Raw genomic sequence first — 16,208 nt, forward strand, 5'->3', positions numbered from 1 at the left:
GCTTCTTTTTAGCTCAGCTTTGTGCAAAGAAAATCTTTTTCCAAAATGTGCATTACAATAAATTGCATTTGAATTTGGCAGAAATATCAACCATAAGAGTTATTTCCGATTACATAATACTATCTAAAGTAATATCCCAAATAATTCTACAATTTTAAATACAGAAATAATTAGGAAAACTATTAATATTTCATTTAAAATGATATTAAATGAAATCTCGTTAATACCTCTATTGAAATTGACACAAATTCCTTAGTAAAAGAAAGTAATTTCGTCAAAAACTAAGCAAACAAAACATTCTTTCCAAACCATTAGGTCTGCCAACAATTTTTCATTTCAATCACGAAGCATAGCTCTAACACTAACAACTTAGACCCCCCGCAAGAGAAATGTCTCCCCTTACCCTTCGTCTTCAAAGTTGCCCATTAAACGGCAATAAATTTTGCACCCGATGTTACCTGAAAACGTATTCTGGAAGGTAGGAGCGAAACACACCCTATCGGCAGCAACCTATCTCTATCGAATCCTGTAAATTGGAAAGGAATAGGGCATCATTATTGCGAGGTCACCATCTGAATCAAATCCTCATGCACACATTCGCAGTGCCTAATAGATACACGCAATATACCTATCTCACTTTTCAATAGGCGTGTTCGTTGTCGGAGAGGGACGGGTAGCTCAATCTGGCCGGGGCCGGAGCGTCGATGCCACAAGTGGTTCATATCAGATAATATTTTCCTTAGGCGAATGTTTTAAAGATTGAATACATTAAAATTTGAACACGCTCTCGTGTTTTAATAGCATACTGGAATTGATGAAATCTTGGTGATTCTTGGTTGCAGCAAAAAAGTTAGTGTTGAAAATGCAATTCTCTGGAATGATTCAGTTGTTTTTGTAATTTATAATATTATTATATTAAGATCTGGTTTTCACGCCATCTACTCTCTCGAGAGTGAACTACGGAAAAATTAGTACTTAAAACTAAACCACAAGCACACAGACAAAGGCAGGTAGAATATCCAGCCATGGTTAGATGGCTCATAATTTATCTTATGGCGCAGTTACAATATGCGCGAAATTGATCAAATCAGATATTGCAATGTAAACGCACCGATTGCGCAAAAAAATTTCAACTGTAACGCGACTGGACGACGATCGAACTACAGCTGTTTGACAAATGCGTATCGCGGTGTCGTTTTGACAGCTAGTTCAAACGAGGCTGTAATGTAAACGGAACGTTACTGCGCATCTGAGTAAAAGCTGACAGAATGCTACTTTTTCTTACACGCAAGTAATTTTAGTTTAAAAAACAAGGTGTTTAGAATTTTAATGGAAAGTGCATAAATCCGTTGTTTTGTCTTTGTTTGCGCGTGAACTTTACCTTATAGCCACGATAGCCGAACGGTGAAGGGGTCGGAGTGGCCGACTCGAGATCCGAGGAACGCGGGTTCGAATCCCACCGCCACTCGACTATTGTGATGAGCCCACTCGTAACACAAGCTTATTTAGCTTAACATGAGGGGCTAATGAGTCTGAGAAATTGTTAATAATCTTTAAAAAAAATGTATTACACATAAAAGACAATAAATTATTATCTTATCTTATCTACTACGTAGCACACTAGTATTATATTATCTGTGGTAGCACGACGCGACGTGGTAATTATGAAAATGGAAACTTCACATGGTGAAAGCGCCATCTATCGTTGGGGAGGTGAACTATAACTACGAATGCTATTTAAAGCCAAAACGAAACAAAATCATCAAGTGTATTAATACCTGAAGCCGCCGGCAGATGACTCAAACTACTATAAAGTAAAACATTCCTATAGCAATTCCTATAGCATAAACGCGTCATACTAGCTAACTATTCTAAAACACACACACACACACCACACACAAACACACACACACACACACACACACACACACACATAATCGTTCGTTCTCACTACCATGTTGGATTATATAATTTTAAATAATACAATTTTTATGTTATTGTTATTAGTTTTTCCAAACCAAAGCTATGTCATGTCATTAATATTTGTTTAGAACAGTTTTATATATTTTAACACATTATAAATGTTAAGCCTATTTAACTAGTATAAACATGTCCGTCCTATTAAGACCGATGTCATTATTTTTAAGGTAATTGTTCGTATTGGCCGCTGCGATACAAGCTTTCCTGCTTAGTGCAGAGACCGCCAGAATAATTTGTACAATGTGACATCTTTTAGTAATAAATACTTTTTTACTTTTTTTTTTTTTTTTTTTTAGCAGTTTTTAATTGAGAATGTTACTAGGTATGCAAAATCACTTGAAACCTTTGTTACAGTTAAGCTTTTACATATACAAATACATTTGTTTTTATTTTATTTAAAAATACCCAGTGGTTATGATTTTATAGGCATTCAAAGTTTACTTAAATATCGAGTTCCGCCGACGGTCACGTGACCCCGCGTGACGTACATTTACAGTGTCCGCTCACTAGACAACGGATATAAACATACTTAAATACATTTGTTTTTGTAAATACATACATATTATACATATTAACACCCAGACCCATCACAGAAATTGAAATTGAACCAAACCCAAACTTGATGCGATTGTGTCGTTTTATTGCGAAGTACCTTCCAACTCCATCATCAGACCCTGATTACTATATAGAATTGAAGTACTCGTCAATACAAAACGAACAAGCCCAAACTCGATGTAGTTAAGACGTTTTATTATGGAGTTCCTATGGCCACCTTCCAGCTCCATCATCAGATCAGCTCCATGTCATCATAATATTGCATGGTCATCCAAATTACACGTGTAAGCGAAATTTCAGCTTAATCGGTTGTCCGGAAGTGGGTCTTAATTCAGCTTGCAAGATTCCACCCATACAAATTTGAGCCAGCCGCTGTAATATGACGTCACGCGCAAACAATGGCGGGCCGGCCGCCGCCCGCACCTTTAAAATTCAATATCTTGGAAAGTAATTGACGTATCGAAATAATTCTTTCACGTGTATTTTTTATTTTTAACAGAGAATACAGAAAGCTAAAAAACAAAATTAGTGAACATTCTTCATTGTTACCAAGCTATTCGAGTGCTGAAAGAAAGAAAAAAAATGTGCATCTATTTGATAGATGTGATTATATTTTTTAAATATAAGTAATTAGCATTGGTTGTTGTAGTTCATTCATTCTAAGGTAGATGGCGCTTTCTGTAAATAAGAAATATGTGCGGAAACTTTAATAAAATCTTTTAATTTAATGTCCGACAGAATATTATTTTAATCAATCCCATCGAAAACATAAAATGTGTAATGAAAGCCAAGTTTAATAACAAAGTTCAGTCCTAAGGCTTTTTGTTGATTTTCATTCATTTTCTTATGCTAGATATGAAATCATGAATAATTCGGTCAAATCATAAAATAGACTGGTTGACTGCAGCCATTAAAACTATTCATTTACCAACCGGCCTTTGTGGCAATCACGGCTAACCTCTAACCTACACCACTATGAGAAGTACTTCAGATATTCGATCTTTTGCAAATCACGGGGTCTTTTTCAATGGCCTCGTACAAACTTTACTAAATTCCTTGCTGAGTTTTACCAGCTTCTCAACTTTCCAACCAAATTACCAACAAAGCCTTAAAAAATCACAATTTGGTTTGCTTTTAAAGGTACCAACAAAAGGGCTAAGCAATGTCGTAGGTTTCTTTTTTCAGGGTTCCGTGACACACCTAATTAATGTCTTTTTAGTTTTTTAACTGCAAAGAAGATCAAACCCGCCGACCCGCCGACAAGAGTCGTCGAATTTTGACATGTTGATAAAAGTCATACAAAGAACAATTAGAGTAGGCGCACACCGTTGATTTTCGTCGGCCGATAGTTTAGTCGGGCAGTTGATCAGTATGGGCATGTATGGGAGTGCGCACACTACGCCGATTCGATTTGGCCGATTCTTCATACAATTTGAAATCGGGCACAACTATCGGCCAACTAAAAATCAACGGTGTGCGCCTACTCTTAGGCTGGGTTGCACCATCTTACTTTAACTTTGACAAACGTCAAAAATCTGCCAAACTCCATACAAAAAGCACCGGGTATCGTCATAGTTTCCGTTATAGTTAGGTGGTGCAACTCAGCCTTAGTCATCGACATGATTCTTTTGCTGTTGGAGCAAAAAGTTCTCGAGTGGAAACCACGGGCCGGAAGACGTAGCGTGAGCAGGCCTCCCACTAGGTGAACCGACGATCTGGGATGGTCGCGGGAAAAACCTGGATGCGAGGAGTGCAGGACCGGTCCAGGATGGAAAGCCTTGGGGGAGGTCTTTGTCCAGTAGTGGATATCATTTAGCTGAACCGAACGATGATTGTTTTGAAATTTATAAAGCCGCCGACACCAAGGCTGGGCTCTGGGCTTGTTGTGATTTAGATTATTATTAGAGTCCTTTAAAACGATTGATTGCGGCCAAAGAGGCATGGAAACTATGCGTAAGCCTGTAGTACGAGTACGAAACCCTCATACGCAATTGCTTCGTTGTACTAAAAATATTATTTTCGTCTACGAAGTTGTTTCACCTGTACTATACCAAGCACATTGTCAAACTTTGCTATTGTTTGACGAAGCCGTTGAAACTAATGAACAATTTCTTTACAGTGAAAAAGAAGAACGGTCATTTGTGACCCAGGCCCGACAGAAACGAGACATACCTCAGTTTTTTTGTCATGTCTTAATTAGTAAAATTATATATTTTTTATATTCGAAATCTATGTATAAAACCAAAATATTACCCTTTGTTTTTGTTCAGGCGTTATACAAAAACTAATACAAAATGCCTATTTATCACCAAAATTGGTAGTATATCATTTGAAAGGTAATTTTGTTAGCTTTCAAATGATATCGAAAAGATTTAAATAAGTTTCTTACCTAAATTTAGGAAAATATTGCAATAGGTCGAAGGATAAATGGACGAAAACTAATCTACAGGAATAGCTAATTTTGGTTTTCGTCCACCCCAGTGCTTGCTCATGACGTCATGGACGAAAACACAACAACGTTTAAAGCTGTTTTTTGTTTTCGTCCACATCTTTTTAACGGTTTTTATGGGTTTATCACTGTTAAAAAGTGGACGTAAACTAAAATGTTTAATGTAATAGCAATAAAGATCATATTGGAAGAAAAAACATTGTATTTTGTAGGTCCATTGAAGTAAAATGATTATTAAAAATATTAACTAGGTGTCAGGGTTTCCGTCCACGTGGAAGAAAACCAAAATCTTGCAAAATTGTTATGCTAGTATTAGTCCACTTAATTATCTAAGATTTCTATACAAAAACTTTAATAAACCCTTAAAATAGTGTTTATTATGCTAATAATTAGACATACGTGCCAAAAACATTACGTAAAGTAGCTAAAACAGTAATCAAACATATCATGAAAGTTCCCTACTGGCACGTTTTTTTTCTAATTTGACGACGTTTTCCATTCACTTGTGTGCAGCAGCAACTTTCGTAGATTTTTTTGGAGTTATTACTTGTCAAATTACATTTTCATGCAGACAGAACTGTTACTTAGATATTATAGATTGTAACAAGTCCAAACTTGCACGGAAAGTTAGGTTTGTATTCTAATTTTCCGTATTTGTTTGTGGCAAGTCGGTCAAATGGACGAAAACAGGAGCTGGACAGAAAACCGGCGCAATTACCCTATTAAGTATAGATTTCCTTTTCAATATGACGAAATTCCTTGCCAAATATGAACCATTAGAATTTTAAAGGCTCATGCATGAGATTTACGCCCGTATTCACAAACTTTACTATGAGGTCTCACAGTGCGCGCGTACGCAGAGAGTGACACACGAACGAATCACAGACCTCTAATCAACGCTGTGCGTTCGATTTGCTGCTTCATTTAAGCAAGCATCGTTTGTCAATACGGGCGTTAGAATACTAAGGCTGAGTTTCACCATCTAACAGTAACTTTAACAATAACCGGTGTTTGACAGATTTTGACGTTTATCAAAGTTAAAGTAAGATGGTGCAACCCAGCCTAAGTTACCAGAGTACATCAATACACTTAAAGTTAGGTCAGGTGTGGAGCGAAGTATCGCCGCCAATCATGGCTGCAATCAGGGGGCTGTTGCCAAGATTGCTTCCAGGAACCACGATTGGGAAGGGCCAGCTCACACAACACGGAGAAACAGTATTGTACTTAACATTTAAAGGAAAATTCCCAACATACACTATCAAGAGCACAAACATTACTATGAGGTCTCACAGTGCGCGTGGACAGGGTCACACACGAACCAATCACAGAGCTCTATGCAAGCATAGTTTGTGAATTACGGGTGTTTTCGTCATGTGCTTGCCAGGCCAGGCTTGGATTGAATCCGCAATTTTTAGCCTAGAAATTCAAGTCAAGTTCTATTCAAGTTGTATAAGACTAGCGGCCACCCGCGACTTCGTACGCGTGGATCCCGTTTTACCCCCCTTAGATGTGGAGTTTCGGCAAATCCTTTCTTAGTGGATGCGCTACGTCATAAGATCTACCTGCATGCCAAATTTCAGCCCGATCCGTCCAGTGGTTTGGGCCGTGCGTTGATAGATCATTAATGTCAGTCACGCCCGTATTCACAAACGATGCTTGCTTATGTGAAGCAGCAAATCAAACGCACAGCGTTGAATAGAGCTCTGTGACTGGTCCATGTGTCACTCTGTGCGCCCACGCGCACTGTGAAACCTCATAGTGATGTTTGTGAATACGGGCGTCAGTCACCTTTGATTTACATATGTATTTAGATTTATATTTTTCAAGTTAGCCTAGAAGTAAAAGACAAGGCAACACAGGGCGAGAAAAAAAAGTACTTTCTAGGTCTTGGTGTGAAGTACGCCTTACGTGGTGCATGCGAGCAAAGTTACTTGATGAGGAGTTAGCGCGGACTTAAACACACTTGGTGAGCCCCGTTAGACTTGCCGGCATGTCACGATCACGGTTCACGGTTGTAACGTGTACATGTTCGTACGTTGGAGCACATCAGAATAATATTAAGTACTTCGAAATACTGCAATAAACTAGGTCTATAACCATGTGCTATAACTATACCTAGAGGGAAGAGGGGTTTCCTCTCTCCATCATAGTAATTATTTCAGGAAGGCTACAAAGAAAACGGAATTCAAAATGAGGGTAGGCACTAAAACGATGTGTATGTAATGGAATCACGAACGATAGATTTAACACAATATTTCATGCAGTCAGATGTAGGTATACGGTTTTTAAATATTATGTAGTTATCCAGTAAATCTAACTTAAAACCGTTGGGAGTGCAGGTAGTACCTAGTATTGGATGGAGCAAAAGATTCCATATAATATCTCTATCGGTAGCTATAAGTGGAAAAAAAAATCCTAGTTTCGCTACCAGTACCAGCTACTAATGTCAGTAGGGATATGTGGAATAGGGGAATACTCGATACTCCGTCCTATCCGTAATAAGATCGATACATCTAAGCAACAGTTGCGATTTGCTAATAGCAGCTGTTCAATCGATTGCAATACTATCGATTTGCATAAAGGTGAGTACAGACTTGAGCATTTCTATGTAATGTAACGTTCTTGCGAATGGTCATTACAGGTGTTTAAGACTGTGTTTAAGATGACCTAAACTGAACTGTGCTCCCTTTTGTACCCTTTGCACCACCGGCCTGCACCACTGGTGGTGCAAAAGGTATTTTTTAATCCCTTTTGCACCACCAATAGTGCCGCCCTACCATTAACTGTAAGATGATTATCTATAATCATATAATATTAATATTATAAAGAGAAGATTTGATTGTTTGTTTGTACTGAATAGGCTCCGAAACTACTGGACAGATTTGACAACATAACATAAAAATTAATAACAACCATTCATACCTACATACAACGAATAATTCCTAAAGTACCAGGGCAACATAATCATAAAGGAGCTATATCAAATTCTTCTTGGTTGACCCGAGAAATAAACATGTATCATAAAATAGCTCCTTTATGGTTATGTTGCCCTGGTACTTTATTCGTTGTATGTAGGATGTAGGCCCGGGGTATCGTGGGTCTGAAGTGAAATGTTTATAGGCACTTACACACACACAAATTAAAACTTTTAGGTAGGTTTTGATTTATTTATAACAATTAAATTATTAAGTATTTTACAGTCTACTACTAGTTTTACAGTCGATGGTAGCACAGCACTATTTGTTGGTGGTGCAAGAGGGATTTAAAAAATTATAATAAAAAAAACTTTTTTAAAAACAAGCTTTATCTAAATGCAGATGTACTAAAACGAAAAAAATAATTGTATGCTTGGTTCAAAGAATTTCAAAAGCTTGTATCGCGCATGGAATTTATTCCTCTTTTTTCTGTTTGCGCTACAAGCTTTCGAAATTCTTTGAACCAAGCATACAATTATTTTTTTCGTTTTAGTACATCTGCATTTAGATAAAGCTTGTTTTTAAAAAAGTTTTTTTTATTATAATTTTATTTTACACTTTTTAGTTGTACCTATCTCAATCTCTGGGTCATTATTTAGCACCAAAGTGCTCGAGAAGTCGAATCCAACGAACCCAAACTCGATAAGATTCCGCCGTTAGGAGTTCCTATGGCCACCTCCTGACTCCATCATCAGGACCCTGGACATCATCTAGCCACGGCCTGAGCCGAGGTCCGAGCCTACCGTGGCGCCCTCAGGCCGCATCCGTAGTCCCCCTCGATCGGGCCCACTAGAGTGAGCCCACCGTAGGCTGGACTTTGGTCCAACACCGCGGTGGGAAACCCTCTATTTGGGTTCGCCACTGATCGGGCGCTTTATGCGCTCAATACGGCCCGATCGCGAACGTCGGTCTGCGACCGACGATCGCCAAACGGCTAGAGTACCTTCTGTACCTACTCGCCATTCTGCCCGGTAAGCTGGAAAAGCTCTTCAAGCTACCAGCGCGCGTCCCTTCAAAAAAAAATCATCTAGCACTAAACTGCTTGAAAAGACAAATCCAACGAACCCAAACTCGATGAGTTTCTGCCTTTTCCTTTAGGATTTCCTATGGCCAGCTCCCAAATCCATCATCAGGACCCTGGACATCATCTAGCACTAAACTGCTTGAAAAGACAAATCCAACGAACCCAAACTCGATGAGTTTCTGCCGTTTCATTTAGGAGTTCCTATGGCCACCTCCTGACTCCATCATCAGGAGCCTGGACATCATCTAGCACTAAACTGCTCGAAAAGAAAAATCCAACGAACCCAAACTCGATGCGATTCCGCCGTTTCGTTTAGGAGTTCCTATGGCCACCTCCCTAATCCATCATCATGACCCTGGATATCATCTAGCACTAAACTGCTCGCAAAGACAAATCCAACGAACCCAAACTCGATGCGATACCGCCGTTTCGTTTAGCAGTTCCTATGGCCACCTCCTGACTCCATCATCAGGAGCCTGGACATCATCTAGCACTAAACTGCTCGCAAAGACAAATCCAACGAACCCAAACTCGATGCGATACCGCCGTTTCGTTTAGGAGTTCCTATGGCCACCTCCTGACTCCATCATCAGGAGCCTGGACATCATCTAGCACTAAACTGCTCGAAAAGAAAAATCCAACGAACCCAAACTCGATGCGATTCCGCCGTTTCGTTTAGGAGTTCCTATGGCCACCTCCCTAATCCATCATCATGACCCTGGATATCATCTAGCACTAAACTGCTCGCAAAGACAAATCCAACGAACCCAAACTCGATGCGATACCGCCGTTTCGTTTAGCAGTTCCTATGGCCACCTCCTGACTCCATCATCAGGAGCCTGGACATCATCTAGCATTAAACTGCTCGCAAAGACAAATCCAACGAACCCAAACTCGATGCGATACCGCCGTTTCGTTTAGGAGTTCCTATGGCCACCTCCTGACACCATCATCAGGACCCTGGACATCATCTAGCACTAAACTGCTCGAAGAGAAAAATCCAACGAACCCAAACTCGATGAGTTTCTGCCGTTTCGTTTAGGAGTTCCTATGGCCACCTTCCTAATCCATCATCATGACCCTGGACATCATCTAGCACTAAACTGCTCGAAAAGACAAATCCAACGAACCCAAACTCTATGCGATTCCACCGTTTCGTTTAGGAGTTCCTATGGCCACCTCCTGACTCCATCATCAGACCAGCTCAATGGTACCATAACATTGCATTGTCATCGTACTTACATAAGTATACCAAATTTCAGCTTAATCGGTTGAGGAGAAGTGGTCTTAAATTCAGTTGCAAGATTTGTCCCACACATACTAACAAGTGAAGTCAATATAAAGCTTGTAATAAAAAATACCCTTTGCACCACCAGTGGTGCAGGCCGGTGGTGCAAAGGGTACAAAAGGCTGTCCCACTAAACTCATCGACAGGGGGACGCCACCATCGTTCAACTTTAAAGTTTCCATTATGGCAAAAATGGAACCAGCGATCCGGTATTGACCCTTCTGACCCACCGCACTACCAAACCACACTACCAGTAGTGTCGTGGGGAATATTTATTCCCTTCTGCACTACCAAGCCAGTAGTGTCGTGGGTAACATACATCTTCATTCCCATCGACACTACTACCATAACTAAATGTAAAATTTGTAAAATTTTGGATTGTTTTATAATAAATTATGTTTATATGCAACCCTAACCTCGGTACAAATTTGCAGTTTGACGGAATTTACTGAAAAAAAAATATTACCTAAAAGGGCTTATACCTATATAACTTTGCGTGAAAGAAAAACAAAAATTAAATTATTTTTACCCGACTGCGGCAAAACAAAAGGAGGGTTATGATTTTGACAGGCTATGTATGTATGTATGTTCATCTATTCCCTCGTAACTTCTAAACTACTTATCAGAATTCGAGAAATGACATATCATTAGAAGCGTCGTAATTGTCCGCTGGTTATAGGCTCTATGGGGTTTCACAAAATCTAATGTGGCGCCCTCTAGCGGACAAACCATACAGAGTAAAAAAATAAAGTTAAGATAAATATGCCGTGTTTGGTATCATTTGAAAGCGCTTTACTTGTACATTTACCGTAACATGTACATAAGCCCTTTTAGGTAATATTTTATTTTCAGTAAATTCCGTCAAACTGCAAAATTGCACAGAGGTTAGTGTTGCATATAAACATAATTTATTACAAAACAATCCAAAATTTTACAAATTTTACATTTAGTTATGGTAGTAGTGTCGATGGGAATGAAGATGTATGGCCCTTAAAAATTACCCACGACACTACTGGCTTGGTAGTGTAGAAGGGAAAAAATATTCCCCACGACACTACTGGTAGTGTGGTTTGGTAGTGCGGTGGGTCAGAAGGGGGTATTGACGGTGGCGCCCCGCTGTCAATGTCACGGTCTTAAAAATTGTATGACATTTGGTTCGTGCGTGACAGGGTGAAACAGACATTTCATAGAGCGGCTCGTTCTGTACACGTACCTAACTGCTCTAGTCTATACTCACCTTTAGAATCGATTGCAATACTTATCGATACCTACCTACATAGTTTGCAAAAGAGGGCAATGTCTAAAACCGATCGATAGCAAATTGTCCGGAACACTAGGGGATGTGTGTGAAGCGTTTTAATATTTGGCCTACTGTGAAGGGTTTAGGAGGTAAGTGTAGAAAAAACCAAATTGCAAAAGTCACTTTCAGAATTTATTTGGCAGCCACCAAACTACATTACAATCAGAATAATTAAATTCATAATAATAATAACAACATTTTAGACCTACGAGAAATGAAAAATAGTCCTAAAAATAAAACGTACAAATTGTAAAGTTAATATTCCTCGCCGCCCTCGCCCTCTCCCTCCCCGGAGTCCATCCCGACCTCCTCGTAGTCCTTCTCGAGCGCGGCCAGGTCCTCGCGCGCCTCCGAGAACTCTCCCTCCTCCATGCCCTCACCCACGTACCAGTGGACGAACGCGCGCTTGGCGTACATCAAGTCGAACTTGTGGTTCAACCGCGACCAGGCCTCCGCGATCGCCGTCGTGTTCGACAACATGCACACCGCTCGCTGCACCTTCGCCAAGTCGCCGCCCGGCACCACCGTCGGCGGCTGGTAGTTGATCCCCACCTTGAAACCCGTCGGGCACCAGTCCACAAACTGGATCGTACGCTTCGTCTTAATAGTCCCGATGGCCGCGTTCACGTCCTTCGGCACCACGTCGCCTCTGTACAGCATGCAGCACGCCATGTACTTCCCGTGCCTCGGGTCACACTTCACCATCTGGTTCGCCGGCTCGAAGCACGCGTTCGTGATCTCCGCCACAGACAGCTGCTCGTGGTACGCCTTCTCCGCCGAAATCACCGGCGCGTACGTCACCAACGGGAAATGGATGCGAGGGTACGGCACCAAGTTCGTTTGGAACTCGGTCAAGTCCACATTCAGGGCTCCGTCGAATCTCAATGAGGCAGTGATAGACGACACAATTTGCCCGATCAGTCTGTTCAAGTTAGTGTACGTCGGCCTCTCGATGTCCAAGTTACGTCTGCAGATGTCATAGATGGCCTCGTTGTCGACCATGAACGCGGCGTCGGAGTGCTCCAAGGTCGTGTGCGTGGTCAGGATAGAGTTGTAAGGCTCGACCACTGCAGTGGAGATTTGCGGGGCGGGGTAGATCGCGAACTCCAATTTGGATTTCTTGCCGTAGTCCACGGAGAGGCGCTCCATGAGCAGCGAGGCGAAGCCGGAGCCGGTGCCACCTCCGAACGAGTGGAAGATGAGGAAGCCCTGCAGGCCGGTGCACTGGTCAGCGAGTTTGCGAACTCGATCGAGCACGAGGTCGACGATTTCCTTTCCGATGGTGTAGTGACCTCTCGCATAGTTGTTTGCGGCGTCTTCCTTGCCTGTGATCAGCTGCTCCGGGTGGAAGAGCTGACGGTAGGTGCCAGTGCGCACTTCATCTACTACGGTGGGTTCTAGGTCTATAAATACAGCTCTGGGGACATGTTTGCCGGCTCCCGTCTCACTGAAGAAGGTGTTGAAGGAGTCGTCTCCGCCGCCGACGGTTTTGTCCGAGGGCATCTGTCCATCGGGCTGGATGCCATGCTCAAGGCAGTAGAGTTCCCAGCACGCGTTCCCGATTTGAACGCCGGCCTGTCCGCCGTGTATGGATATGCACTCACGCATTTTTCACTTGTCTGAACTTAAAAATAAAATATTTCTCTACAATACAAGCCGATCCAACTCGAGCAGCAACAAACTTCAAACTGAGAGCAAAACAAAAACTTCGAGAGTTCCGCGTTCCATCGTCTTAATTCAAATTTGAATTTATTTTTCACGTATGATGTTTTCCGACATGATTGCGCGGAGTCTGAAAAAAGTTTTCATTTTGATTCAGTTTGGCATTGGGATTGAGATAATTATATTTTACAAGTAAGTACCTACTTAGGTACCTAAGTATTCCTTTAATAAATGATATCCCCTAAAATCGAACTGGGACTGCAAGATTAATTATAACTATTTCTAAATAAACCGCTGTCGTTTCGTTTAGGGCATGTAATATCGGAAGGTTTTCAATTCCGATATTGATTTCCGATATTAGATCTCAATATCGGAGTTCCGATATTAATATCGGAATTGAGTTTGTGTTATAAGTTGAATACATATTTATTATTTTCGTAACATTTCTTAATTGTATACAGTAATATCTTTAATTTGGTACAAAACAGCACATCCTAAAATTATAAAATTGAAGTATTTAAAACCATTTTTGTATGTTATGGGTATCCAATTCCATTGCATTTGGTTACTGATATTAGGCCAATATGGACTAGCAAAGAATTTAAGTGTTTTTGTAAAACAGGTATCAAACAAACTTTTACTTCATCAACCAATACTGGCGGAACGATTTGTAGAGTCATTCAAGTCAAATGTTACAAAAATTTTAGGTAGTGGTAAAAAAACTTGAATATCCTTGTAATTTGTTCCTTTTTGATTATCGATGTACAACTCACAAAACCACGGGCCATCATCATCATCATCATTTCAGCCATAGGACGTGCACTGCTGAACATAGGCCTCCCCCAATAATTTTCACAATGCAAATGGTTGGTTGGTAGCGGCCTGAGGTCCACCTTGTGAATGGCAGTCCTACTCTGCGATTTCCGGTACGTGACCTCCACTCCAGAACCTTGCTGCCCCATCGGCCGTCAGTTTTGAGTACTAGTGCGGAATCGCTGGAAGACCTCGGCACAAAGCTCGAAGACCTTAATTGAATCTCCCAACAGGTGAGTTGAGATGTCGTTTTTCATCGCTAAGACCAAATACGGCAAGTATTAAAATTTTTTAGAACAAGTAAAATTAACCATAAATATTTGCAGTGGGACAAAAAGTGATGGTGAGAGACATGAGAAAATCATTAGTCTTTGCCAATCATGTGCTTTGGGCTTTGTAGCAGGTTGTGGCGCGTTTAAACGCTTTGTTTAAAATCTCAATTAAAACCTTTATCTGATTCCGATATTACGATATTGGGTCGCTCAATATCGGAATTGTAATATCGGATCTCGTACTCCGAGATTCCGATATTACGAGATTCCGAGATTCCGATATTCATGCCCTAGTTTCGTTATTAAACCAACATTTTAATAAACTCTTTTCACAAAATAAGTAAACGAATTCCGTGCAGCGTCTCCATCTTCGTTAGGATTTTTTAATGTTTTAATTACCTAATCAGTCGGTAGACATTTTCATTAAGAGTTTCACTTCATGGCTTCCTCCAGTTATTAATTTGTTAAGGCGTGTCTTGCTAGCCTCTGCGATTCCAGGGAAATTGGGGCGAGGCCCTCATGCAGGTACTATGAAAGAGAATTTTTGAAAATATTAAAGCGGCGTGTTTTAATCTGAAGCTCCGCAGTGCTAGTTACGATAGCTTTAAGCTCATAATGTTTGAAAGCTCATACAAAGGTGTAACTTAGCCGACTAAACTTTTGTATCTACACATTCGGTAGATCTGTGAAATAATAAAATATGTACACTTGTACAGGATGGCCAGATTGGCCAAGGAGTTGACGTTCAAAGCTAAAATTTAGATTTCATACATCAAGGTGTATCTAAATCACACTCGTATGGTCTAAAGAAACATCGAGCATAGCCCTGGGCAACTTTGAGCTTCTTTATGAGGCATATAGTGAGAGGCCACGTTTCGGAGCCATATGTCATCACTGGTAACATATGGTGAGCGGCCTATGATAAATAAAAAAATAAAATAAGAACTTTGACAAAATAAATGAAAAATGATAACAAGAGGTAAGGAAAATTCAGTTAAACTAACGAGCGACCTAGCAAGGTATAAAAATGCTCATTACCACACACGTTGGCGGGAACTGTTCTATGCTACCAGTGGGGGGGTGGGGTTTGGGGTGGATAGTGCAATTACTCCGCTTGTGGTATTAAGAAATTACGAGCTTGTGAAGTTTTTTGATTAACTTCCTTTGATGCACTGGAAGCAGTCTGCACAAACTGGGCCAAACGTACTTAGTAGGTTTCATATTAGGCGACGCTACTTAGTTGCACGAGTAAGTAATCTATATATCTATATATATGTTACGGTTAATGTGATAAATTTAAAATTATTAATAATAACCGGTTATTATGAATAATTACCGACAGTCGCGGTAAAAGTGATAAATTAATCACATTTAACAGTGATTATTTAATAATTCAACCTTAGTACTAACAAATTTCTTAAAAGAGAACAACATCTTGTGTACGTGCTCGTGTACAGCCAAACTTTTGAACGTTTTGATATCATATATTAATATAATTTGGCATAATGAGTTTGGAATGTTTCTTGCATAATATTACTTTTCCATGATGCCTATAACATAATGTTTTGATTTAAAGTGAAAAATAGGTTAAGGTGCGGCGGGGGTGGCCCTTGGGCCACCCCTAAGCCGCCTATTTAGTTTTATACACACATAAATGACCTCATATTAATCACATTAACCAAATCATGCGGTAATTATTCATAATAACCGGCGATTATTCATAATTTTCACATTTATCACTTTGACCGTAACATATATATCTATATATATAAAAGAAAGTCGTGTTAGTTACACCACTTATAACTCAAGAACGGCTGAACCGATTTAGCTGAAAATTGTCAGGGATGTAGTTTAGAGCCAGGAGAAGGACATAGGATACTTTTTATCCCG

General features: G+C 40.3%; 1 protein-coding gene across 1 annotated transcript; it reads right to left on the reverse strand.

Moving 5' to 3' along the window:
- Positions 1-11,681: 11,681 nt before the first annotated feature.
- Positions 11,682-13,282, reverse strand: LOC135087147 (tubulin alpha-1 chain-like). The gene has a single exon (XM_063981985.1). The coding sequence runs from the start codon at positions 13,177-13,179 to the stop codon at positions 11,827-11,829; it is 1,353 nt and encodes a 450-aa protein (XP_063838055.1). The 5' UTR covers positions 13,180-13,282; the 3' UTR covers positions 11,682-11,826.
- Positions 13,283-16,208: the final 2,926 nt, after the last annotated feature.

Source organism: Ostrinia nubilalis, chromosome Z (assembly GCF_963855985.1).
Source record: "Ostrinia nubilalis chromosome Z, ilOstNubi1.1, whole genome shotgun sequence".
Classification (NCBI taxonomy): domain Eukaryota; kingdom Metazoa; phylum Arthropoda; class Insecta; order Lepidoptera; family Crambidae; genus Ostrinia; species Ostrinia nubilalis.

Excerpts from the sequence above, each read along its gene's own strand:
- LOC135087147 (XM_063981985.1), bottom strand. The coding sequence starts at position 13,179 with ATGCGTGAGTGCATATCCATACACGGCGGACAGGCCGGCGTTCAAATC.